This window comes from Xyrauchen texanus, chromosome 44 (genome assembly GCF_025860055.1).
Source record: "Xyrauchen texanus isolate HMW12.3.18 chromosome 44, RBS_HiC_50CHRs, whole genome shotgun sequence".
Lineage (NCBI taxonomy): Eukaryota > Metazoa > Chordata > Actinopteri > Cypriniformes > Catostomidae > Xyrauchen > Xyrauchen texanus.
The window spans coordinates 20225899-20253851 of NC_068319.1; the positions used below are offsets into that span (position 1 = coordinate 20225899).

The 27953-nt window shown below is 37.4% G+C and overlaps 2 protein-coding genes across 2 annotated transcripts; both read left to right on the forward strand.

Moving 5' to 3' along the window:
* The first annotated feature begins 1822 nt into the window (after positions 1-1822).
* LOC127636890 (phospholipid phosphatase 5-like) lies at positions 1823-9918 on the forward strand. The gene is made up of 8 exons (XM_052117679.1): positions 1823-1990; positions 2489-2601; positions 2858-2966; positions 3098-3188; positions 4613-4676; positions 5181-5305; positions 5395-5565; positions 9316-9918. Exons 2-8 carry the CDS (start codon positions 2531-2533, stop codon positions 9483-9485), a joined length of 801 nt encoding a protein of 266 aa, XP_051973639.1. The 5' UTR covers positions 1823-1990; positions 2489-2530; the 3' UTR covers positions 9486-9918.
* Positions 9919-10602: 684 nt separating this feature from the next.
* On the forward strand, positions 10603-27046 carry LOC127636897 (phospholipase DDHD2-like). The gene is made up of 17 exons (XM_052117687.1): positions 10603-10689; positions 13172-13345; positions 13773-13969; positions 15033-15122; positions 15233-15347; positions 17101-17190; positions 17347-17488; positions 17577-17785; positions 17902-17969; positions 20893-21018; positions 21123-21209; positions 21392-21529; positions 22723-22878; positions 22970-23075; positions 23258-23398; positions 23486-23630; positions 25370-27046. The coding sequence occupies exons 2-17, from the start codon at positions 13216-13218 to the stop codon at positions 25440-25442; spliced, it is 2013 nt and encodes a 670-aa protein (XP_051973647.1). The 5' UTR covers positions 10603-10689; positions 13172-13215; the 3' UTR covers positions 25443-27046.
* Positions 27047-27953: the final 907 nt, after the last annotated feature.

Sequence of the window (27953 nt, forward strand, 5' to 3'; positions counted from 1 at the left end):
CCTTTGAATTCGAAATGAGCTCGTCGTATTTGGCTTGGTCACACATTTGTCGAGCTATTTACGTAGACAACTGTTCAAATGATCTGGAGAACTTGAATCTTCGCTGGTTGAGGAAATTAACGTGCAAAAATAGGGATGGGACTTGTAATACGTGTGATAGCCACTAGAGAGCGCATGTTTACAGGATTGGAGTATGGAGAGGTCCGATTCATTTGAGCGAATCGGTTCGCTCGGACAGTTCATTTTAATAGTAGATTCAAAAATGATTCACAGATTCATTGAAGTCCCACATGTAACGGCATATTTTACTTAAGTCTCTTCAATGGCATGCAATTGAATCACAACTGATGTTTTCTGGAGTTTTTTCTTTACTGAATCTCCTTGAAAAGGTGTTTTTATTTTTTTTTTTTTTAGATGTCATCAGCAGAACCAGGGATGTGCACAGACATAGGGGCAGGGGCTCTAAATAATTTAGAGGAGTTTGGGGGTGCACATGCACCTCAATTTCTTTGGTAGGTTACTTTAGTGATTTTTTTTTTCTTATTATTTTGCCTTTTGTTACTTTTAAAGCTTAACTAAATGTATCAAAATATTATGCTTAAAAGCCTAATTAGACATAAAACCCGATTAAATTATTTTGTATCCATAATTATTTTCCAAAATATGCTAAAGATGAAAATATAAATGTTGGGATCAGTTGACTATACAAAAAAAAAAACACCTTGGGTTTAGGTTACATTCACCGGTTCAAAAATGTATGCATTGTGTTGAACAGAAAAATGCACAACCGTAAGAATATTCAAAATCTTTTACAAACATTATTTTTATTTATTGACTACAGGGAGATTTGGTTATATATAATATATATATATAATAAAATACTGTTGTTACGAATGATTTAGCCAGTATGAATAAAAGATTATAATGCCTGACTTTATGCGAACAAACACAAAAAGAAGACAGTAAGTAGACTGCTGATTATGCCTTATAATTGATTATTATACCCTGTAATCGATACATCAAAGTTTCAGCATAATGTTGATGCAGGTTTACACCCCTACATACTTTTATAAAGCTTAAAAAATTTAGTGTAGCATTTAAACACCCCAGAACACTGCTCTGTCAGAGGGGCACCTCAGCAAAAGGGCAGGGGCTGAAGCCCTAGAGCCACCCCTTCTGCACCGTGCCTGAGCAGAACGATCCAAAACGATTTTTTTTTAACAACAATATTACACATTAAAGAGACTGTCTATCCCTCACAGCTTCAATGTCATACCTGTCCAAAATAAAGATAGCGCTACTGTAAATAATAGCGTGTTCAAGCACTCCTGGTCCTGGGAAGTTCGTACTTACGAGGTCAGAAATCATAAATACAACGTAATGTGCATTCAAGTGATTTTAGTCAGAAGGAACCAACATTTTGCAATTTCAAATTAATTTATAATCTCTTTTTCACAACCTAGCATAGACCAATTCAACAAAATTAAGAGAAAATTCACACGTGTGTATTTAATGCTTTGTCTACCCATTTAATCATTCTTGTGCCACCAAATGATGGGAAATGTAGTTTTGTTGCAAATGCTGTCGATTGAGCTTAACTTGTATTAAACTGAATATTCCTTTAAGTGATAGTTCTGTTAAGAGTCGTTTATGATTAAATTTCCAACAAGCTCCTCACATTTTTACACCCCAACAACAATAATAATAATAATAATAAAACTTTTCGAGACTCGTTCGACCGAATCATTTAAAAAGAACCGAACAAAAAGATCGATTCGCTCGCGAGTCGGACACTCCCGATAGAACTACATGACGTGTTAATGCAAGCATTCACTGCCACGGCAGGTCTCTTCATCTCTGATCTGTACTGCGGTCAGTTGCTGCTGGACATGTCAATTATATATGATAGGAATCACGGAATTCTGCACCGGTGACTGTTTTCAACAGCAGGCGAGGCGTCGGTTTAGACGAAAAAAGAAAGAACCCGAAGGTCTGTATTCAACTTGGCGCTGCAGACAAAAGACGGAGGATGAGCGATGTCGTGTTTGCGGAAATGTTCGTAAGCAAATGTATCATAGATGCGCCGCTGAGGGTCGTGCGGCTGGTGGCAGAAGCTCAGACTAATAACAGATTCATAATAATTATCTCACCTGATACGTTTTCTTGTGGTGCTCTTGTTTTCTCACTTTAATATATCAGTATTTACTTCAATGCAGCAGGCGTGATGAGTGTAATGTTCAGTCCTCGTTTTGAATAACACCAGTGAATGGTTTCTATTCTTGTGATATTTACATATTAACGTGTCCAGCCGAACTGACAGTCACATTTACCATTTTATCTTCCTGCTGGTGTACAAATCGAACTGATGGTGAACATAACATTTAATGGATGATCTTGGAAGTTCTTGGTTGGATTATAAAATATATCTAATTCAGAGAATTTAAATGTATTATTCTTATTGCAAATCCATTCATAATATTTTTTCCAGGTTTTAGGTGGAACTGTCTCCAATGACAAACTTGGACCAAAGATGAAGAAGAGTTTTGATCATGGTTTCATTGCTGAACTTATTGTGCGTCTGCTACTTCTAGGTCTGTTTCTGTAAGTACACTTTCTGATTGTATTTTTTTATCAAAAATAAGACACAGATTTCCAATTATTCAGAACTACTTTTGGGGGTTTGCTGCTGCTTTTAACCGGCACAATCTCCTTGTTCATCACCAGTTATGTCAGGCTTTTGTTCTGTTGATGAACAATTGTCAAGTTCTCACAACTATGTGGGAAGATTTTCCATGTCTCTTGAATTGCACCTGTTTGTCATGGATTGTCCTCACAGGCTGTTGTTATGTTCTTGCAGCGTAACGGAGGAGCTGCCTCCTTTCAGACGTGAGATCCAACCTGAGGAACTCTGGCTCTATAGGTTCCATCCGGTCACAAAGGACCGTGTTTCCACTCACCTCATGTTTGTGCGTTATCTCAACTTTTTGTTCTGGATACTAGGGCATGAAATAACATTTAACTATACCATGAAGGGGTGTGAAATGATGTGTACGGTGCATCTCATTTGCATTTTTCTCTGATTCATTTTCTTATGCAGACTATCACCCTTTGTACTCCATTGGTGGTTATCTTCTTCTTTGCCATCTTTAAACAAGCTGAAAAGGGAGAGGTCAAAGAGGCATCCTTGGGTGAGCTCTGAAAAAGTTTACCTACTTTTTCCTCCTCTTTTTTTATATCTCCTTTTATTTCTCAATTTGGAATGCCCAGTTCCCACTACTTAGTAGGTCCTCGTGGTGGCACGATTACTCACCTTAAAACGGGCGGTGGAGGACAAGTCTCAGTTTCCTCCGCTCCGTGCATCTTATCACGTGGCTTGTTGTGCATGACACTCGGAGACTCACAGCATGTGGAGGCTCATGCTGCTCTCTGCGATCCACGCACAACTTACCAAGCAACCCATTGAGAGCGAGAACCCCTAATCACGACCACGAGAAGGTTAGCCCATGTAAATCTACCCTCCCTAGCAACCGGGCCAATTTGGCTGCTTAGGATACCTGGCTGGAGTCACTCAGCACACCCTGGATTCAAACTTGCGACTCTAGGGGTGGTAGTCTACTCTTTCCTCTTTGAGAAAAATATCTGCATGATAGTTAATATTCAGAATTATATTTATATGATTTAATATTTACTAATTCTACTAATCACTGTTGAAATTAGTGTTTTATTTTGCTATCACAGCAGTTAAACTATTCAAGCAAGGCATCAACAAATTCCCTTCTTAAAGGAATAGTTCATCCAAAAAGGAAAAGTCTCTCATTTACTCACCCTCATACCATCCCAGATGTGTATGACTTTCTTCTGCTTCTACACAAATAAAGATTTTTAAAAGCATTTCTCAGCTTTGAAGGTCCATTCTAAGCAAGTCAATTTTAAACAACCATCTGAAGGTTCAAAAAACAGATAAAAGTAGCATAAAAGTTATCCATAAAACTCCAGTGGTTAAATCCATCTCTAAAGAAGCAATGTGATATGTGTGGGTAAGAAACAGATACATTTTTTTAAGTCCGTTTTTACTCTAAATCTCCACTATCACTTTCAGATGTGAAATTGAAACTAAACGGGCACCAAACAGGCACCAAATGTGGCTGTTAATCAGAAGGTCACAGGTTCTAACCCCACAGCCACCACCATTGTGCCCTTGAGCAAGGCACTTAACTCCAGGGGGATTGTCCCTGTAATAATTGCACTGTAAGTCGCTTTGGATAAAAGCGTCTGCCAAATGCATAAATGTAAATGTAAATATCTCATCTCAAGACATTTATTTAACAACTGGACCTTCTAGCCACAATTCACATTCATTGAAAGTACCAACAGGGCTGATATATTCTTCAGAAATCTCTCTTTGTGTTCATCAGAATGAGGAAAGTCAAACACATCTAGGATGGCATGAGGGTTTAATAAGCTTCAAACCTCCCAGTATTGTTTTAGTTACAGTGATATCAAGTATCAAAAGTGATTCTGTAAAGAGATTATGTACAGTGATGTCAGAAGATGTGTTATTGTGTCATTTGCTAGCTAACGGAAGTCTCTATATGTCTTTTAAATGACACAGCTGTGACTTTGACCCTGGTGTTAAATGGAGTTTTCACTAATGCAATCAAGCTAGCTGTGGGCAGGTGAGTGATGAGACCATATTTGTCACTATGTGCACCAAATAAGTGGTTTTGCGGGCAGTTTTGTCCACTAAAATATGCTGCATCAGTAATAACACAATGGTAGGATATGTGATTGTTTGCTTTTGTTTGTACCCATAATATGAATTTGAAAAATACAATTTAACCTTCAGGTTTGATTTATCATATTGTGAAGCCTTAGTCTTATGGTAGTAGATTTCAGGATCAATTATCAATGCTCATGCATATAATCACTTTTCAATAATTTATCATTTGTTCATTTAATATTTATGTATGTTTTATGTATTAAGTTCTTGATATGAGCTTTCATGCTGGTAATACATTCTCTATTAAAAAGACAGTTTTGCTAACCAAGCTCATACATTCTCACTGATGATCCCATCATTTCACTTTATTTCTTTAAGGGCTAGAACAGACTAAACAGAGAACTAAACACCCTCAGGCCCAGTCCCTTTCCATAAAACTTAATTTCTTCCTCCCTGCCAGGCCACGACCTGATTTCTTCTATCGTTGTTTTCCGGATGGCCAAATGAACCCAGAGCTTCACTGTAGCGGTGACCCAGATGTTGTGATGGAAGGCAGGAAGAGCTTCCCTAGTGGACACTCTTCCTGTAAGTGTTGCTTTTCATATTTAGCCATAAATTTGCCAGAAGAAAGTGCAGCCATCTAAGATTGTAACCAAATGTTTCTCTTTTCATAGTTGCGTTTGCTGGTCTGGGCTTCACTGCCCTGTACGTGGCAGGGAAGCTGCACTGTTTTAGCCCAGTAGGCAGAGGCAAATCCTGGAGGTTGTGTGCCTTCCTCACCCCCCTTCTTTTTGCCATTTTGATTGCCCTTTCTAGAACATGTGACTACAAACATCACTGGCAAGGTGAGAAACTTTACCTTGCTTTTATTCTCCAGGAATAATATTACACTGGTGCAAAGTATCCAGGATGATATATAATTAAAGTAATATAGCTAGATTAATAACATCTCATTTTATATTTTACATTGGACCAAATCAGGGCTATACACTTTACTGTTGCTAGTGAACTAAAAGATTAATTAGCACAAATTAACACAGAAGAGTGCAGACAAAATAGCTTTGTTGTTATCTTTTAAGCTATTTAGTACCATTTTTTATTATTTACTACTACAGTTTACTAGAGCTACTACTATTTTGATACAATATCATATCTGATATAATTAGATATTTGTATTATTATAAATATACAATGCATCCGGAAAGTATTCACAGCGCTTCACTTTTTCTTGAGAGGTCTGCCCAAAAATAGGTGTGCCAAGCTTGTAGCATCATACTCAAAAAGACTTGAGGCTGTAATTGGTGCCAAAGGTGCTTCAACAAAGTATTGAGCAAAGGCTGTGAATACTTTGCTGATGCACTGCACATCACAAGATACATCATGCTGCTACAACACCCTCTTGGGAACGCATCCCACTATGATGTTTCTCTGAATCTTAGAAACATGCTAAATCCAGGGTTTCTGAGTGAAAAGCTCCACTGTTTGCGCTTGTCCCCTGGAAATCGAGCAAGCACATGGTCACCGACTTTGAGGGCAAACCGTAATAATCTTTGAAGGCAAAAAATATTATCTCCTGTTTTAATTGATCACATGAGTTTCAGCTCTATTTGTGCTCCGACTGTTGCACGGTCGAGCCACCTGCACCCAGCATAGAAAGAACATTATCGTGACCCTGACAATGTGTCCATGGCAGCCCGCTTAAGTTTGAGCACTCAAGAACTTTTTAATAGTAAAGCAGACATCAGACAAAGCAGGCTTGACAAAGAGTTGTCTTAAAGCTTGAAGTTTGTACAGGCCTTACAATCAGTTGCTAGGCAGTTGCTATGGTTTTCTGGGTGGTTGCTAAGGCATTGCAATGTGGATGATTGATTGATAGGTTTGTTGACAGATTAATTCCAGACAGACTCTGAACATTTAGTCAGTAGATGTCTGTGGGACTTTTGGGATACATGTATTTTATTATCGTCTGCAGGTCCAATCAGTTTGAAAAGATATAGCAACCCGCATCAGAAACATTTAATGGTCTGTGCCGAGTTTGGTTGATGTTGCTTGAAAGCTTTAGTAGAAGCTTATGCTAGAAATTTCAGTGGAAGTCTATGGGATTGTTGATTGTCCACCAAGGTAAAACCTTAAAGGGATAGTTCACTCAAAAATGAATATTCTCTCATCATTTACTCACCCTCATGCCATCTCAGATGTGTATGACTCTTTTACTTCTGCTGAACACAAACAAAGGTTTTTAGAAAAATATTTCAGCTCTGTAGGTCCATACAGTGCAAGTGAATGGTGACCAGACCTTTCAAGCTCCAAAAACCACATAAAGGAAACAAAAGTAATCCATAAGGATCCAGTGGTTTAATATATGTCTGCAATCACTTTGGGTGAAGAACAGATCAATATTTCAATTCTTTTTTACTATAAATCTCCACTTTTACTTTCAGAATTTGACTTAAATATTGATCTGTTTCTCACCCACACCTACAGTGCCCGCCACAATTATTGGCACCCCTGTTTAAGATGTGGTCGAGGACTTCTAAAAATTCTCCTTTTTTTTTAAACAACATAGAACCCAAATGCAAAAAAAGAGAAAAATCCAACCTTTTATTTAAGTACATTACTTTGGTGGTAAAAAGAAAAAAAAAAAAAAACACATTTAGAAAAAAAAAAAAAAATTGAAATCATGTGTCCCACAATTATTGGCACCCCTAACAATTTCGCTGAAAAATTTAATTGATTTTTTTTTAAATATATTTTTCTGTAGTTGCTAAAGTTGGTCAGGGTATCTAGGAACTTTTAATTAGTAATTCATGACTTCCTGTTTCCCTGGGGTATAAATATGACGTGACACAGAGACCTAATTCTCTTACCCATTTGTCAACATGGCAAAGACAAGAGAACACACCATTCAAGTAAGGCAGATGTGTGTCGACCTTCATAAGTCAGACAATGGCTACAAGAAAATAGCCACTCGCCTTAACTTGCCCGTATCTACAGTCAGAGGAATCATTAAAAAGTTTAAAACAACTGGAACAGTGACAAACAAGGCTGGAAGAGGTCCCAAGTTTATCTTGCCACAACGCACAGTGAGGAGGATGGTAAGAGAAGTAAAAAAAAGTCCTAAGCTCACTGTCACAGAATTGCATCAAAGAGTGGCATCTTGGGGTCACAAAGTCTCCAAAACAACCATCAGACGCTCTCTACATGCCAACAAGCGGTTTGGGAGGCATGCAAGGAAAAAGCCTTTTCTCACTGACACTCACAAACGTAAACGTCTGGAATTTGCTAAGCGGCACTGGGACTTCAACTGGGATCGTGTGCTTTGGTCAGATGAGACTAAGATTGAGCTCCTCATGCCCACCGTGAAGTATGGTGGAGGATGTGTGATGCTGTGGGCCTGTTTCTCTTCCAAAGGCCCTGGGAACCTTGTTAGGGTGCATGGCATTATGAACGCTTTGAACTAACAGGACATTTTAAATAAAAACCTGATGGCCTCTGCCAGAAAGCTGAAGATGGGTCGTCATTGGGCCTTTCAGCAGGATAATGATCCAAAACATGTGGCAAAATCTACACAAAAATGGTTCAACAGTCACAAACTCAAGGTCCTCCCATGGCCATCTCAGTCCCCAGACCTCAACCCAATCGAAAACCTGTGGGGCGAGCTAAAGAGGAGAGTGCATAAGAGAGGACCCAGGACACTGGATGATCTAGAAAGATTGTGCAAAGAAGAATGGTCAAAGATCCCTCTCTCTGTGTTCTCCAATCTTGTGAAATGTTATAGGAGGAGATTAAGTGCTGTCTTGTTGGCAAAAGGGGGTTGTACAAAGTATTAACATCAGGGGTGCCAATAATTGTGGGACACATTAATTCAAGTTTTTTTTTTTTTTTTCTAAATGTGTGATTTTTTTTTTTTTTTTACCACCAAAGTAATGTACTTAAATTAGAGGTTGGATTTTTCTCTTTTTTTGCATTTGGGTTCTATGTTGTTTAAAAAAAAAAAATGAGAATTTTTAGAAGTCCTCGACAACATCTTAAACAGGGGTGCCAATAATTGTGGAGGGCACTGTATCATATCACTTCTGAAGATATGGATTAAACCAGTGGAGTCATATGGATTACTTTTATGCTGCCTTTGTGCGCTTTTTGGAGCTTGAAAGGTCTGGTTACCATTCACTTGCATTGTATGGACCTAAAGAGATGAAATATTCTTCTAAAAATCTTTTTTTTTTGTGTTCAGGAGAAAAAGTCACATCTGAGATGGCATGAGGGTGAGTAAATGATGAGAGAATATTCATTTTTGGGTGAATTATCCTTTTAAGTCTGTTCAGTTAGTAAAAATATAGCACATTTGAACAGTCTGAAGGTCTGTGCCAAAACTGTTGGATTTAGCTTGAAAGCTCTTGGTGTTAGAAAAAAGTAGGGATTTAGAAAAAACACAAAATTGTAGAATGTATGTTGGCTTTGTCAGGCCGGTATAATTACGTCATCCCAACCAACCTCTGCTCATGTCACAGCAGAAGATATGGCATTATCATAGCCCTATTGATATTTATGGTTTTGAATCATTAATCTTTTCTTCATCTCCCATTCTTTTCCAGATGTGTTGGTGGGATCCCTCCTCGGTTTGGCCTTCTCCTACTTATGTTACCGACAGCATTACCCAGCTCTCTGTGACTCGGACTGCCACAGACCCCTCAAAATTAGAGAGGCAGCAGTTCCTGCACAGGAACGCAAGCAAGCCAACCCAAGCTACCTCTTACCTTTGTAGGGACACTAAATTCTGTTTTAACCCGCCCAGACCAACAACCATATTACTGTGTCAAAGTTTACCTTACCAGCTGACTCTGGATATACAGTATAAACTTCTTGAAGCCAGTTGCTACGATTATGTCTATTTTTTGTGTGTGATGCCTATCAACCAACGGGTATTTCATGTTTTTGCCTTTCTATACAGTTGTAGACATTCTCAATTAATGTTTGGTGTATTGTCAAGCTCTTTTGAAAATGTCTTTAAAACTTTGTATCATGTCAAGATCTTTGAGGTTTATATGTGAAATAAATCAGCTAAAGACCGTAATGTATGTTACAACAGCTTATAGGTCTATTTTACGGCGTAGCAGACATATTTATAGATTACTCCAGACTAGACTGTATGATAATGGAAATCTTCCGATATCTTGGTCAATAATAAATCTTTTTTTGTGAATGATTTATAATGGATTGGCTGGAATGTGTTCAACTCGCATTATAGAGCATTATTTGGTATGAGGAGAACTTTGGTCTATGAGCTATCTGTCCATGGAGCAGATGGTACAGTTTGGATCATCACTGGGGAAATACAATGTCCCAACATTGAGTCAGTTATGTAATTGCTCAATGGTCTAGTTAAACCAACTTGAAAACTAAAGATTTCACAGTGGGCTACAATAACAGCCGAACGTTTGAACACACTGGACTGAAATTTTATTTAAAGTCTTATGCTTAAATGCTTGAAATTAGGTTTGAAGACAGCTAGATTACTATTATTGTAAAAGGTGTAAAGTAGTAATATTAAAAAAGACTGAATAGTTGTGACCAAACCTTTTACTTTTATTGCTTAAATGTTTAAAGACAATTATTTTACAATTGACACATCATTGACCACTGTGGTCATTTTATTTAAAACCTCTACATAAACATCTTATGCAACACAGTGAAAATTAAGATTATTAGTCATTTATTGTTCGGTTGTGTTATTTTGATATGTTTGTTTTACTCCACTTATGACACATTGACCTTGGCTATTCTTCTCACACCGATTGGTCATACTTTCATCTGTTTCCCAACTTATTCGACCTTTAGACTTTTCAAAAGACCATAATAAGATTTCAGCTCCTGCCTGATCCTATTGATTCAGTCTTGAACACCAAATCGGGTGCTTTTGCTGTATTAGAAGTAATTTTGTCCTAAGCGTGTATCCGTACGAGCAGCCGGTGAGTAGATAGACTCCTACATTTTCCCTCTATTTGCAGTTCTTTGATGGTAAATGCTCTCAGTTATTGGTATCAGTATTTATTGACATAGCGATTCGCACATTTGTAGAAAGACTTAATGGGGTGCTGTCTGAATCAGTTTGTCCCCGTGTTAGACCGCAAGATACAGTATACATGTTGCTCGAAACACTTTCACAAATTGTTATGGAAAGAACGCGAGTCAATTCGATCATAATACAGTTACAGTTTTCAGTGTCCTCATCCACTCACTTCAATGCCGCCGCGTCCTGCTTTATAGTGCAATTTAATTTACAAACCCAAACAGTAACACGGACCAACATCAAATGATGATAATTCACATTAAGCACAGTTTAGTTGTTTTGTGTCATTTACACCATGTATTTTATTGGCATGTTACGCTAGGAACAGCTAGTAATTTGACTTTGCGTAATGTAGCCAAAGATCTTATATATCGTAAATGAACAATCTCCCCGCTTTTATCATAGTAGAGTGTAACGGTCAACTAGCGTGTTACGACAGTAAGTCACCGTTTGCGGATACCATACAAATGAATAAGGGAAAGGCGTAAACTTACACCTACCTGTCGTAAATTATCCGTGTCACAGCTATTTTATCATAGGAAACGCAACACATATTTAATTCCAAAATACATTTTTAGTGTAAAACATGTTGAAGATTAGCGGACAGGAGGCCAACTCATTAAGAGATGAGCTGTTTCCTCACAAAATCTTAGATTAATAAATATATATATATATATATTATCTCTTGTCTCCTTGCCAAAGTGGAGACGCTCATAGAAAGTCTATGGGAGCGCCGAGTTATACAGGATTTGCTAATTTTGTTGGCTTCAATAGATAGAAGGGCTCTTATGTGGAAGCCGATACCAGGGAGATGACGTATCCACGCTTCTTGAACTTTGATTGAAGATGTTAACCATAACTGTAAGGATGCTTGAATTTTTAGGCAAAAAACTTTATCATTTTCGAATTAAACTAGAAAATGTTCTTACTTTTTGCTACTTTTATGTAAATGTAGGTTTTGTTCACCGGGAAGGTCAATTTTAGTTCTTAAAAGGATAGTGCACCCCATCACCCCCCACACACAAATTAAAATTCTGTCATAATTTATTATAACTTGGAGCTTTAGTCATAAAGTTGTCTATATTACCTGTTCCAGTCCTCAAAAATCAACAGGTTATTATGTTAAACAAAATTCTGCAATTTATTTACAATATTAAATGCGACTTTTAATTTAGATTGTTCGAAGCTATTGTAGCATGCCATTAAACACACCTGTGATGTGACCGCACATTTAATCTACTATATTCACAATATGGCACAGCCTCGACTGCCTTATTGCTTTTATAAAATGATTTACACATAATAAAAAATAGTTAGGACACAAAAATGTATTGAACCTGACCGCGACACACGGTCGTTTACCCTGCTGTTTCCCAGCATAAGACTGAGACAGGTGTGATATTTCATGACACCTATTTTAGTGATATATCTGACAGGTAATACAAGCATTTTCTGCATGTCATTTAATAAAAAAATAAAAATAAATCACATGCCGCACCTTAAAATGCCACCCTTCTGCTAGTCCCTTAAAATAGAGCTGTTCGGCCGTGACGTCGATTTGTTGGCGAACCCGGAAGTCTAATTTGCCACTTGATTTTCCTATGGGTTTTTATAATGGGTTTTTTCGACTTGTGAGTAAAATACGTCCTGTGGTAAACTTTACTTGATGATACGTGGACGTTTTGTTCTAAAACATAAATTATACACTTTCACTTTGACTTGACTTGCTTTATTCTTCTTCGCATTGTCGCACTGAACACCCCTTAACCATGGCAAAATCACTGTAAAGCACTGTTTTCTGTGGTTTATTGCTTTATTAGTTACACTTCTGTTCAATGCCAATGTATTCAACAGATAAAAAACATTGTTAACAGAAGAGACTTTTAACCAAGGCAAGAGACAGGTCGACTGGCCCGCAGATTGTAAGGTTAATTTGACTGTGTACACCGCCACTGGTTTTACTGAGAAATAAATCTTGCAGGAACCTAATTTTTTGTTAGATCATCTTCAAATCTGAAAATGAAACTTCTTTAGACTTGTTGCTTTGAGAACATTGTATTTCTGGGTTGCCTTGGTACTTTTATTTTAGTTTTTTTTAGATTATAAAAACATGTTCTGCACAAAATATTTCCATTACAATAAACTTAAAAAAAATAACAACATATTAATTCTGAAACTTGGGAAATAAAGCCCCTTCTTTCAAAAGATACTACAAATGTGTCCATACTACAAAGAGTCCAGTAATCCATTTAAGTTCAGGTAGCCTATGTCATTTTCATGGTTTGTGCTCAAAAAGTGGGTGCGTATCAACAGGTTAAAAGCACTATTGAATTTATGTTCACAATGTTCAGTCAGATTGATTGATTGATTTATTTTAGCAGTTCCTTGAAGTGTCATCCCTGAAGTTCTCATCCCACTTCCCAGCATGAACACTGATGAGCCATATGAACCCATCCAGTACCACTGGTTCTATAACCAGCAGGTGGACTCCAAAGACTCCTGGCAACCTTTCAGCAGAGAAGACTCACAGCGGCTGGAGGATGCTAACAGTCAAGGTCTTATGTTGCCTTGCTCTTATGAACATTTATCATTAGAGATCATATCATTAGAGTTTGATTTAGCGCTTTCTTGATCTATTGAAACAAATGTGTTCAATGACAGCGTTCTATAATTTTCAGAACTCAAAACTTCCTACTTGGTCCAAAAAGACCATTTATTAAAAATATGCTCTAAAAACGTCTCATGCCCAAAATGATAAAGATTTTATTAACATATGACCACCCCATTTACATGTGAAGAGTGACAAAAATAGCCTGTTTAATTCTAGAGATCAGAAAGAGGGTGGAAAATAGTTCTGTTCTGGCTGTATTGGTCTAAAAATTAGCAATTGCTGAAAATATAGTTGATTTGTGATATCATGCCATAAGGTCTTATGACATAAATGCATTTGAATAATAACTGTGGGATCTGGATTTTCTGCAGTTGGGAAAAGTGGCAAAGAGGAAGTAGTGGTGGCTACAGAAGGAAGGAGATATGATGTCAGGCTGCGTGAAAGGAGACGGTATGCTATGTACTGGGAACAAGCCCCCACCGAGGTCAGGCGCTGCTCCTGGTTCCATAAAGGCAGTAAAGATATAACCTACACTCCCTATCCTGAAAAACTCAGTGATATTCTAGAGGTGAGTCACGGTGAACAAATTACAAGTTCTTAGAATGAGGAATCTTATTTTTTTATTTCCCCCCAGCTTTTAACTTGTTATGAGCATATTACTCCAGTGAATATTTCTCAGGCTTATGATTTTTGTATTTTTTTTTTTTAAATACATTTTTGTATTGGCACATACCTTCTTGGTTATGAGAAACTTTTGAACATTTCCACTAGACATTGGCCGATATCTAAGATGGTGGGAAAGTCAGATAACCGATTAATCAGCCAATAGTTTTTCAAATCGATTTACAGAATGTAAAAATAATATGTATAAAAAAAATGTATAAAATCCCAGATGCAGTTTAACCAAAATCCCAATAACCAGAAAAATAAAAGGTGCATAACACGGGACTTTTAACTTCACACTAGCCCAAAACACACTGGGAACTCTTATTTTCAAATGATGGAGACTTGGCCCCTTTAAAATGTCTGCTGTTATTCTATAGAACCAAGTTCAGAGCTGGCCACAAAGGAACATGGATGAAGAAAAAGCAACTATTGGCCCTGATTAATCAGTAAAACAGATATATCGGTCTACCTCTAATTTCCACCAAACAAGCACTTGTGCAGTTGGACTTTTGGCATGACACATTGTAGTTACTATAACGTGGCACGAAACATTATGTGAATCCTTTACCTGTATTTATGTATAACTTATTCTTAAAGTTGCAATAATGAACAAACACAAGAGGCAAGCAGGATCAACCAGTTTAACTCCTAGGTTTCACTTCCTTTTTTTCAGAAATGTGAATGTTTAATGGGATGTGTTCAATAAAGACATAATTGTTTGTGTGTTGTTAGATTAAGCACATTGTGTTTGTCTATTCTTGTGACTTTGATAAAGATGAAATAAATTTTCATTTTATTACCAATTAATGCAGAGAACCGACAAATTTAAAAGGGTTCACATACTTTTTCCCTCCACTGTAGTTACAGGTGCCCTTGTGATAACTTCCCTTTTTGACAACTTGTCCCACTCTCCCCTTTATAAATGCATTTATACAAAGTAAATTTCTTCTTTATTCAAAACACAGGACGCCTATATGATTGCATTTACCCTGGATGAATGGAAGACAAATTTGGAGCTCCCAACAGGTGAAACTGTCATCCTTCACAATCCCAAGGTATTGTTTAGAAAATCGATCTAATCTAATCTAATCTAATCGAATCTGTTTACAAAGGGAAAAAGTCCTTTGCCTAATACATTTTTGTCTTTTTCTGTGCATTACCTCAGCTTATGACACAGCATCCAAACGGCTTAAAGGACTTTCCCCCTTCCCCGACTGAGCGGGCTCAAACTAGAACACTAAAGCGAGGGATTGAGAATATTTCAGTGGAGATACCAGAGGGTAAGTGCAGTGTCAGGTCTTCCTCAGGTTTAGTGTATACAGTATCTCACAAAAGTAAGTACACCCCTCACATTTTTGTAAATATTTGATTATAACTTTTCATGTGACAACACTGAAGAAATGACACTTTGCTACAATGTAAAGTAGTGAGTGTACATCTTGTAAAACAGTGTAAATCTGCTGTCCCCTCAAAAAACACACAGCCATTAATGTCTAAACCAATGGCAACAAATGTGAGTACACCCCTAAGTGAAAATGTACAAATTGGGCCCAAAGTATCAATATTTTGTATGGCCACCTTTATTTTACAGCACTGCTTTAACCCTCTTGGGCATGGAGTTCACCAGAGCTTCACAGGCTGCCACTGGAGTCCTCTTCCACTCCTCCATGATGACATCCATGGTGGATGTTAGAGGATGCCCCACAGATGCTCAATAGGGTTTAGGTCTGGAGACATGCTTGGTCAGTCCATCACCTTCACCCTCAGCTTCTTTAGCAAGGCAGTGGTCGTCTTGGAGGTGTGTTTGGGGTCGTTATCATGCTGGAATACTGCCCTGCGGCCCAGTCTCCGAAGGGAGGGGATCATGCTCTGCTTCAGTATGTCACAGTACATGTTGGCATTCATGGTTCCCTCAATGAACTGTAGCTCCCCAGTGCCGGCAGCACTCATGTAGCCCCAAACCATGACACTCCCACCATCATGCTTGACTGTAGGCAAGACACACTTGTCTTTGTACTCCTCACCTGGTTTCCGCCACACACGCTCGACATCATCTGAACCAAATAAGTTTATCTTGGTCTCATCAGACCATAGGACATGGTTCCAGTAATCCATGTCCTTAGTCTGCTTGTCTACAGCAAACTGTTTGCAGGCTTTCATGTGCATCATTTTTAGAAGAGGCTTACTTCTGGGACAACCAATTTGATGCAGTGTGCTGCGTATGGTCTGAGCACTGACAGGCTGACCCCCCCACCCCTTCAACATCTGCAGCAATGCTGGCAGTACTCATACGTCTATTTCCCAAAGAAAACCTCTGGATATGACGCTGAGCACGTGCACACAACTTCTTTGGTCGACCATGGCGAGGCCTGTTCTGAGTGGAACCTGTCCTGTTAAACCGCTGTATGGTCTTGGCCACCGTGCTGCAGCTCAGTGTCAGGGCCTTGGCAATCTTCTTATAGCCTAGGCCATCTTTATGTAGAGCAACAATTCTTTTTTTCAGATCCTCAGAGAGTTATTTGCCATGAGGTGCCATGTTGAACTTCCAGTGACCAGTTTGAGGGAGCGTGAGAGCGATGACACCAAATTTAACACAAAAATGTGAGGCGTGTACTCACTTTTGTGAGATACTGTAACTGCCAAAATTTATAAAAGGTGCTAAAAATTTATTTTTATGCTAACTGAACATTTTTCTTGTGAAAGTTAAAACCAAATTAAGATGGTAGCTGTATATTGGAACATGGTAGCTGGTTCTAGCTGGTCCAAGCTGGCCATTTGGTGGTCCAAATTGGACTCTCAGCTAGTGGGGATCTGGTGAAAATGGTTAACCAGTTACTAATTGGTTCAAAATGGTCTGTCAGCTCAGCCAATTCAACCAGTTTAGACCACGTACCACGTATGATTTTTAGCTGGAACCAATGTTGCTGATATTTTACAAGATTAGACATGATTCACATTTTCATTGGATTTTAGTTTAACATCATTCTGTTGCTGTGTGTGATAGTAATCCAATGTGTTTTTATGTTTCCAAAGGAGAACCAGAGAGAGTAGACCATTTAGTATTTATGGTTCACGGTATTGGTCCAGCCTGTGACGTACAGCTCCGGGGCATTGTCCAGTGTGGTGAGCTGAATATTCTAACCTCTATAAGCAAAAATTAAATACAGGCATCTTTTCACAGTGTCAAGAGATGGTCAGCAACTTCAAAGAAGTTTTTGCTCTATGTTATTGCACTATTTATGAGAACAGTTATGTGACACTTTTTATTCCTTGCTGCAGTGAATGAGTTCCGTAATGCCTCCAATGGCCTCATAAACAGTCACTTCAGGCAGGGTGAGGACACAAGCACAATTGGAAGAGTAGAGTACCTTCCGGTCAACTGGCACAAAGTCTTGCATGGTGAAACCATTGGAGTTGACAAGTAAGATGTTTGACTTGTAACAAAAATAAAATGAATTTTTGTTGGGGAAAACAACAAATCTTTTGTGTTTCACTTCGTTCCTCAATAGAGACATTGAGAGGATCACACTTCCTAGCATTAGCCGCCTGCGTCAATTCAGCAATGACACAGTACTGGACCTTTTCTTCTACAATAGCGCTACATACTGCCAGACCATTGTAGATACAGTGGCCTCTGAAATCAACCGTCTGCACAGTCTTTTCCTCCAGAGGCATTCACAATTCACTGGATATGTTTCCCTGGCAGGACACAGTCTAGGTAAATAGCTACAATGCTGTTTTATAAGCAGAATGACACTTGTTATTGCAAATATTTGACATGGGAAATATTAATTTAAAAATAAGCCTTTGAAAAATGTATCCTGTCTTTTGTAGGCTCATTGATCCTGTTTGATCTCCTGACCAATCAAGAGTCAAGTTCAGAAGGCACGGCACATGATGAGGTTTGTCACAGAATATGTTTTTATAAAAGATTATCAAAATGTTATAGTAATACATTAAAATATAAATTTCAGTGGTTATGTCTAAAATAATACAGTAAGCTTTGAGATGCATAAAATAAAGTTTCTGGACATCACTGGCTTACCTGAGGCACATAAGAAATATCACTTAATCTGTTATCATTACCAGTGTTGGGGAAGCTACTTTGAAAGTTATGAGTACCTTAGAAGTTAAAGGTACTCATAACTTCTAGTTAAACTGCAGTCAAGCTACTTTAAAAAAATTATAATTTGTTGGCTGCTACACTTCAAGCTACTAACAAAAAGTAGCAAAACAACATTGAATATAAAATCCTTTATAAAAAAATAAATAAAAAAAAAACACAAAAATTGCTGTTGTGAACTAATTCATTTTCAGTGATGTGAAAAAGTATTTATCCCCTTCCTGATTTCATGTATTTTTCATACCAAATAGTTTTAGATCTTCAAACAAAGATATAACATAAAACATGAGTAAACACAAAATACAGTTTTCAATATATGTAAATATACACATTTTGTTTTTAATTGAAGCAAAAAAAGTTATCCAACACCTATATCACCCATGTGAAAAACATACTGCCCCCTTAAACTTAATTGCTGGTTGTGCCAAATTTAGCAGCAACAACTGCAAGGAAATGCTTCCAATCGGAGAGTTTTCGAGCACAAACGTTTAAGGTCCTGCCACAGCATCTCAGTCAGGACATTGACTAGGCCACACCAAAACTTTTAAGTAGTTTCTTTTGAGCCATTCAGAGGTTGAGTTTGGGTGCTTTGGATCATTGACTTGCTGCATAATCCAGTTGTGCTTGAGCTACCTCTGGATGTTGTCATTGGCTTTTTTGTGACTTCCTGAATGAGTCATCGCTGTGCTCTTGGGAGGAGTTTCAGAAGGTCGTCCACTTCTGAGAAGGTTCAGTACTGTTCCAAGCTTTCTCCATTTGGATATAATGGCTCTCACTGTGATTCTTTGGAGTCCCAGAGCCTTTGAAATAGCTTTGTAACCCTTACCAGACTGATGTATTTCAATCAACTTTTTCCTTGTTTCTGGAAATCCTTTCAACCTTGGCATAGTGTGCTGCTGAGTGAGACCTTTTAGCCAACTTCATGCTTCTATGTAGGTGTTGATTAGATTGAACAGGGCTGGCATTAATCAGGCCTGGGTGTGTCTAGTCCAGCTGAAACCCATTTTGAATGCAGTTTTATAGATTTAGTAACTACGGGGAAAATAATTTTTTCACACAGTCCCAGTTGGTATTGAATAACTTTTTTGCTTCAATATATAACATTATCATTTAAAAACTGTATTTTGTGTTTACTCATATTGCCTTTGTTCTATGTTCGATTTAGTTGGAATTTTTTAAACAATTTAGTATGAGATATACACAAAAACAGAAGAAATCAGGATGGGGCAAATACTTTTTCACAGCACTGTACATGAACCGTCTGTAAGTACTGACTAACAAAAATGAATCCGAGTTCCCAACACTAAAAAAAGAGAATAATTTTGACTTGGTTTATTTACATAACTGTCCAAAAGATCTGATTCACTTACAGGGATTGTTCACCAAAAAATGAAAATGCTCACAGTCATGCCATCCCAGATGTGTATGACTTTCTTTCTTCTGCAGAGCACAAACAAAGATTTTGAGGAGAATTTCTCAGCTCTGTCGGTCCATACAATGCAAGTAATGGTGACCAAAACTTTGATGTCCAAAAAGCCCATAAAGGCAGCATAGAAGTAATCCATAAGACTCCAGTGATTAAATCTATATCTTCAGAAGTAATATAATAGGAGTGGATGAGAAACAGATCAATATTTAAGTTCTTTATTTGCAATAAATTCTCCTCCCTGAACAGTAGGTGGCGATATGCACAAAGAATGTGAATCAACAGAAATAAAAGAAGAACGTGAAAATGGAGATTGATAGTAAAAAAGGCCTTAAATATTGATCTGTTTCTCACCCACACTATTCATATTTCTTCACAAGACATTAATAAAAAAAATCAGTCATATGGATTACATTTATGCTGCCTTTATGTGCTTTTGGAGCTTAACATTTTTGTTCTCCATTCACTTGGATTGTATGGACCAACAGAGCTGAGATATTCTACTAAAAATCTTTTTGTTCAGCAGAAGAAATAAATACACATCTGGGATGGCATGAGGGTGAGTATATGATGAGAAAGTTTTCATTTTTGGGTGAACTATCGCTTTAAATGATTTAGTCTTCCCAGTGCTACATGATAGAGAGGACAATTGAGTGTGACTGCCTCAGCTCCATAGACCTTTTTCACCAATTGTGATGACACGTTTCCATAATATTTAGCAGTAAATATAACATATTTTTATTATTTAGAGTACATTTATAACATTATGCTTTGTGTTATATTACACTGGAATTCGTTTAAAAAAAACTACTCGGCACTGCTGCGACTACTCATTGGAAAATGTAGCTAGTTACTGGAAAAGGTACATTATTGTGAAGATAGCTGAACTACTGACATGCTACTGAAGCATAAGTTAGTAGCCTTGCTAGTTTGTTACGTAACTACTCCCCAACACTGATTGTTTCTTGACTGTGTAAAAGGTGATAACATGATATTTAAATGAGAAACATTAGCAACAAAGGCCTTTACTTCACATTTTGACTTGTGCCTGATCATATTTAATAATAAACTCTTAATAATATATATTTTTAAATGCAACCGTTATAATGTTTTTCATCAAACCGTAGTGTTGCAGTAGCCTAACATGTAAAATGATGCGGTAATATAAATGTTTTAGCTTTTTCCTTTATGGACTAGAACCTCCCATTGTCCCTACATATTTAAAAGCACCTCATTCGTTAAGGATTGATGACCAATGGGTCTGTGGTTTCCACAGCTAGAGGATCCTCACAATGAGACAGTCTGCTGTTCTTATGAGAACCTGGAGGCGGAGCTCAGGGGCCAGGGGTTTGAGGAGCACCTCAACGTACTACAGAGAGAACAAGTGGATATGGAGTCCTTGGTCAGTTTTCTGTGATTAAAACAAATGTCAGAAACTGAAATCACAAATGAAAAACACAAAATTCTTTATTTTCACCCCTTGTATTTCCATTGAAACCTTTTCAGATGCTCTGCTCAGAGAAGGATCTTAAAGATATTGGAATACCACTTGGTCCTCGCAAGAAGATTATGAACTATGTGAAGAAATGGAAGGTAATTCCTGAAATGTTCTCACTGGCTCATAAAAGGAGTGGAAAAGTTTGTAGTATCGGCTTAATTGTGAGTGAAGTTTCCTCTCCACACCCAGAAATGTTGAAGTGGAAGGGATGAGAGATTAGAGTCCATTGTTTATATTTCTACACATTTCTAGTAGCTCATTCTTGAATATCCAACAGCACTCCAGAACCAGAAGTGGACATGCAGCCCAAACTGAGACATATACCCCAATTCTAGGGATGAGACGCGCTAATGAACATCAGAACCCCACCACAAGTGCAGATGATTATCAGCATTTTGATGTTGGCATCGGACAGGTAACAAAGTACTCTGGTAAAAACATATAATGCATCTTATTTATATATAATCATATAATTAAATTAATACATGTATAAAGAAATAATTACATCAATAATTTAATTGACAAATAATATAAAATATAATAAAATGTGAGCATACAGAATAGTGAAAAGTATTTATTTATAATTGCATTTCATTGTATTTGTAATAATTTATTCTAAAATTACATTATATGTTAAATTATTTCATGATGTATTAAAATTAAGGATGTTGATTAAACTCATTGTGATTAATTACATAAAAAAATAGTTAAATTATTTTTATATACTGGGGACACTGTTTTGTAGAGATAATTTTGTAAAAATCCAAATAACTTTACAGATCTTTATTGTAAAGGGTTTAAACAATATTTTCCATGCTTGTTCAATGAACCATAAACAATTAATGAACATGCACCAGTGGAAAAGTCGTTAAGACACTAACAGCTTACAGACAGTAGGCAATGAAGGTCACAGTTGTGAAAACTTAGGACAAAAGTTAGACCTTTCTACTGACTAACGTGCCTTAGGTATGCTGCATGGAGGCATGAGGACTGCAGATGTGGACAGGGCAATAAATTCCAATGTCCGTACTTCGAGACGCCTAAGACAGCACTACAGGGAGACAGGAAGGACAGCTGATCCTCAATCCGGACGAATCTCTGTTGCCTCCGTGTCTCAAATCAAAATGAAATCAAATCCCTTTATTGTTACTCAACCATATACACTAATTGCAACTTTGGGGAAAAGTCTTGGGTGCAGTTCCAAGCAACATAGCAATATGGCAATTACAATAAACATCAGTTTACACATCTTGTTACACAACACAATATACACCTGATAATATACAATATACAGTATACACTAAATAAGAAAACTGTATACAATAAAAAATAATATACAGTATACACTGAGACCATCAATCCACGCATCTTATCAAGGGCTTGTTGAGCGCGTTACCATGGAGACATAACGTATGTGGAGGCTTCACGCTATTCTCCTGGCTGGAGTCAATCAGCACCCCTGGATTTGAACTCATGACTCCTGGGGTGGTAGTCAGCGTCAATACTCGTTGAGCTACCCAGGCCCCCCCATATAGACTTTTTTTAATTAATAAATATGTATTGTTGATTACATAGCTGTTGCCAACTAACTGCTGCTTTATTCCACAGGTATCCATTGATTATCCTCAATTGGCCTTTCATCCCCAAGCATTCTTTGCTTTGGGTTCACCCATAGGAATGTTTTTGATTGTTAGAGGTCTGAAGAGGATCGACCCTAATTATAGCTTCCCTACCTGCAAGAGTTTCTACAACATCTTCCATCCTGTAAGAATACCAAAAAACAATGACTGAGAACATTGTTATTCGCCATGCTTCATGTAACCGTGTTGTTACACCATAAAATTTATCTGTGCAGTTTGATCCAGTGGCATATCGAATCGAGCCCATGATTTTGCCTCCAGATGTGAACTTACCACCCATGTTGATGCCCCATCATAAGGGCAGAAAGAGGATGCATCTTGGTATTTCACATTATTTTATGGAGATAAATCCTTAAAGGGATAGTTCATCCAAAAAAAAATTTCTGAGGAATGGATAAGGTTTCATTCTTGGGGTACCTGTCCCTTTAATTTGAATATTGTAAAATACATTTTGGCTAACTATTATAATTATATAATTATTATAATGCATTTTATGTCAACAGAGCTGAAAGATGGACTGACTCGAGTCAGTTCTGACTTAATGGGCTCACTGCGCATGGTTTGGCAGAGCATTTCTCAAGTGCCCACGCCAGCGCTTGAAGAGGGTGGAGTCAATTCCATGTCCCCTGCATATGAAGCAGAAGGTATCTAATGAACAAGCAGTGAATGAGTTAGCACTGACTATAAATAAAAAAAACTGTTTAGCATTATTATTATTTTTTATATTCCAGTCTCTCCAATGGAACAGGATGAGGGGAAGCTCACCAAGGTTGGGATGTTGAATCTTGGGCAACGTATTGATTATGTTCTTCAGGAGACAACAATTGAGAGTTTCAATGAGTACCTGTTTGCAATACAGAGCCATTTGTGCTATTGGTAAGACAAAATCTTACATATACAGTGCCAAGACCAAGTATGTGAACCCTTTGGAATTACCTGCATTTATTTATAAATTTGTCTTAAAATCTGGCTTAATCTTCATCCAAGTTACAATAATGAACAAACACAATATGTATTAACTAATAACACACAAATGATTGTATTGTTCTTGTATATATTGAATACATCATTCCAATATTCACAGTGTATGTTGGAAAAAATATGGGAACCCTTAGGCTAATGATGTCAACGAAAGCAAATTAAGAGTCAGGGGATGGCAAACCTGGCATCCAATTAATGAAACATGATTGGAGGTGTGGGTTAGATTTAGAGTTTTGAATTTAGAGTTTGCTATTCACAAGAAGCATCTGCTGAAGTGGACCATGCCAAAAAAAAACTACAATCAAGTATTGTTGCTTTGGAAAGTGTTACAAATTTATCTAGAAGAGCTTAGATATTCATCTGTCCACAGTTGAATATTTATAGCAAAAATGTCCTATAAATGGAGACAATATAGTTCTGTGGCTATTCTCCCCTGAAGTGGCCATCCTGCCAAGATGACTCAAAGGGCATACCACAGAATGCTCAATGACTTAAAAAATAACCCTAGAGTGACAGCTAAAGAATTGAAGGAATCATTGAAACTGCGTAACATCTCTGCTCATTAGTATACTATACAGAAAACATTAAACGGGCATGGTGTACATGGCAGCACACCACGAAGGAAGCCACTGCTTTCAAACTAAAATATTGCTGCGTGCCTGAAGATTGCCAAATACCACCTTGACACTCCACAACGCTACTGGGAAAACGTTTTGTGGACTGATGAAACTCATGTTTAATTGTTTGGCAAGAACAAGCAGCATTACAAATGGTGATAAAAAAAAAGGTACATCATACCAACATGAAAACATCATCACAGCGATGAAGTAAGGTGGAGGGAGCATCATGAATTGGGGTTGCTTTGCTGCTTCAGAGCCTGGACTGCTTGCCATCATTAAGGGAAAAAGTCATTCAAGTTTATCCTACAGGATAATGTTATGGTGGCTGTGTGTCAGCTGAAGCTCAGTAGAAGTTGGGTGATGCAGCAGTACAATGACTCTAAACATTGAATAAATCCACTACAGAAAGGCTTACAAAAAAAGAAAATCCACCTTTTGAAGTGGCCCAGTCAGAGCCCAGACCTTAACCCAATAGAGATGCTGTGGAATGACCTCAATAGAGCTGTTCACACTAGACATCCTAAGAATATGGCTGAGCTAAAGCAGTTCTGTAAGGAAGAATGGTCCAAAATCCTTGTGAGCGCTGTGCAGGTCTAATCCGCAGCTACCAGAAACGCTTGGTCGAGGTTATTGCTAGCAAAGGAGGATCGACCAGTTATTAAATCCTCTTTATATCACTTACATTTTCCACAGAACTGTGAATTTTTAATGGGATGTGTTCAATAAAGACATAAGATTGTAATTGTTTGTGTGTTGTTAGATTAAGCACATTGTGTTTGTCTATACTTGTGAAATTGTTGAAGATAAAATCACATTTTATAACCAATTAATGCTAAAAAGCAGCTATTTCCCAAGGGTTCACATACTTTTTCTTGTCACTGTATGTGTGTGTGTATATATATATATATATATATATATATATATATATATATATATATATATATATCATGTATCTTTTAACTTGGTGACACTTATTTGTGTTGTCTGAAATTATCAATTCTTTTGTGTTTGCAGGGAGTCAGAGGACACAGCTCTGTTGGTTCTGAGAGAGCTTTATGGAAACATTCTTTCAAGATCTCAGTCATAGAGGTCCTTTCCTGATTTTCACTGTATATGCCTATTGTATCCACAGTTTTCCTGATCAACAATTGGGTGGCATTATGATGATTCAGATTGCCCCTAGACCTTTTTGGTTCCGGTCTCCATATTCAAACAAAGAACAACCTGTGCAGTTGTTGGCTGTCATAACAACTCCAAGTAGTTAATAATATCAATGTAACTTACTTAGGGCCAACATCTACCCTCTCGGGTGAAGCACTGTCATAAGACGGCCATCTTTGTAAAGTATAGGCACTATGGAGCCATATGATTTGTGTTTTTGTTTTTTCAAATTGAATACACTAATCATAACATTATCTGCTTAAAACGTACTCCGGGTCGAGTGAAGACCTGAAGACAAACGCAGTTTTCCGTTATGACCAGGGGCGAAAATTTCATCAAAATGTTGGGGGGGGCAATAAACATAACAATTCTCAAGAGCAATTTTTGAAGGGGACACCAAGGGTTTTTTGTTGTTGCCTATGGTTATGACACTTTCGCGTTCAGGTCAAACGTGAATAGTACCGACAAACTTTAAAGCACAGTCCACCATAAGTCAAGTAAATAACTCTGGATTTTAACTAATAAACAGCCTAAAAATTTTGACTTTGAATTTGGAATCTCACCTGAGATTGCCAGTGTTGGGCAAGCTACTCAAAACATTTAGCAAGCTAAGCTACAAACTACACTACAGAAAATGAATGAAGCTAAGCTAAAAGCTACACTTCAGAGAAAGTAGCAAGTTACACAACAAGCTACATGCCAAAAGTAGCTTGCTACATTTAAGCTATTTCATATTTTTTCAACTGCAGATGCACGGAGCATACCGTCATTGACAAAGCACCTAAAAGATGTATTCATACGTTTATCAAAGCCTTGGTACAGTATGATACAGTATACAAGTATACAGAGTGGAGCAAAACATACCCGTATGTGCATGTAAAAACAAACAAAAAATAAACAAACAAACAAACATGTAAATTCATATTTAGACATGCTACTTATAAGAATCCATGTGTTCAACATTTAAAGTCACTATTTTTACATTGTATTTTTCATATTTACACTACTACCTCTACAAACCCATACCCATTTAAACATAATTTCATTTGCACGTTCCTGTATGCATACATACAGTATACTATTAATCTATACAATACAGAAATAGAGCAGCTAGACACAGAATTACAGGGCAAATATCCTGTATATGCGTGTATGTGTGTGTGTGTGTGTGTGTGTGCGTGTGTGTGAGAGTACATTTGGGCAATAACAATGTGATTTCTCGTGGTATCAGTAATATCATGGTACTTTGATATCCAATTACCATATTTAAGTACCATTCTGTATTTACATATACTATTGTATTTACATTGTGCTTCACGGTAATTTAAAAAAAATCCATGGTCCTTCACTATATGATTCGCATATTCATATTACATTGTATTAACATAGTGCGTCCAAAAAACATGGTAATGTCATTGTACCTTTTTGTGTTTTTGTGTAGGCTAATACGTGTTTTTATACTCTTTTGGATGGAAAATGTATTTACCTGCAGAAGCTGCACACTTGTTGAACTTTATAAAAACCTTCATGACTGGCAAACGATTGGACGCATTTGCATGTTTGATTTCCATTGATTGTAGATTCGATGCAACCAGCGTTATCTTTATTTTTTGCGTTATAAAATACTCTGAGAGCTTATTGACAAATGAGAGCGTGCACAAATGATTCAGCAGCACACATATGAGCTCTCTGAGGCATTCATATTGAATCGCGAACCGATTCAGACTTCTTTCCTCTCACGTGTGATCAATTCATTTTAAAGAACCGACTCAGATGAGCAATTAATTGGTGATCGGACAGCTGTAGTCCATTCAAAGCTGGATAGTACACCGGGTAAAAGGCATGATGTTTCTTTTCTCAACGCTACGCCGCTACCTATTCAAAAATGTAGCGTCGCTACTGAAAAGCTTCTGATTTTTAAACTATAAAGCTATACCACCTCTCTACTCAGAAAATTAGTTAAGCTAATACTGACCATCACTGAGAGTTGCCAAGTATGTCGTGTTGTTGCCATATTCTCAAAGCAGTCTTCATGATCCAATCTAATGTCCCTTCGTGCATTGTAATAGAAACTTGAATCTAACGTTTATCTAACATATTAACTCATTGTAAACTTTGGTCAGTGGGTTTCTAATTTCGAAATTGATCAATTAAGAAATTTTATATTCCTGATATGTGGACATTTGAAAAAATATATATTATTGAACTTCTGACACAAAATGTATACTGTGTTCCGTGTACTTCATGACTGATTATCATTTGATCTATTGACAGACATTTCTCCGATACCAACACTGTATCTTTAAGACAGAATTCAGCTCATTTCCACCGGGAAGTTTGTTCATTTCCCATTGATCCGTCTGGAATAGTGAGCCAACACATTACAGAACATCCCCTTTCCATACAAAGTCATGAACAGCTCTCCCATCCTCCGCCA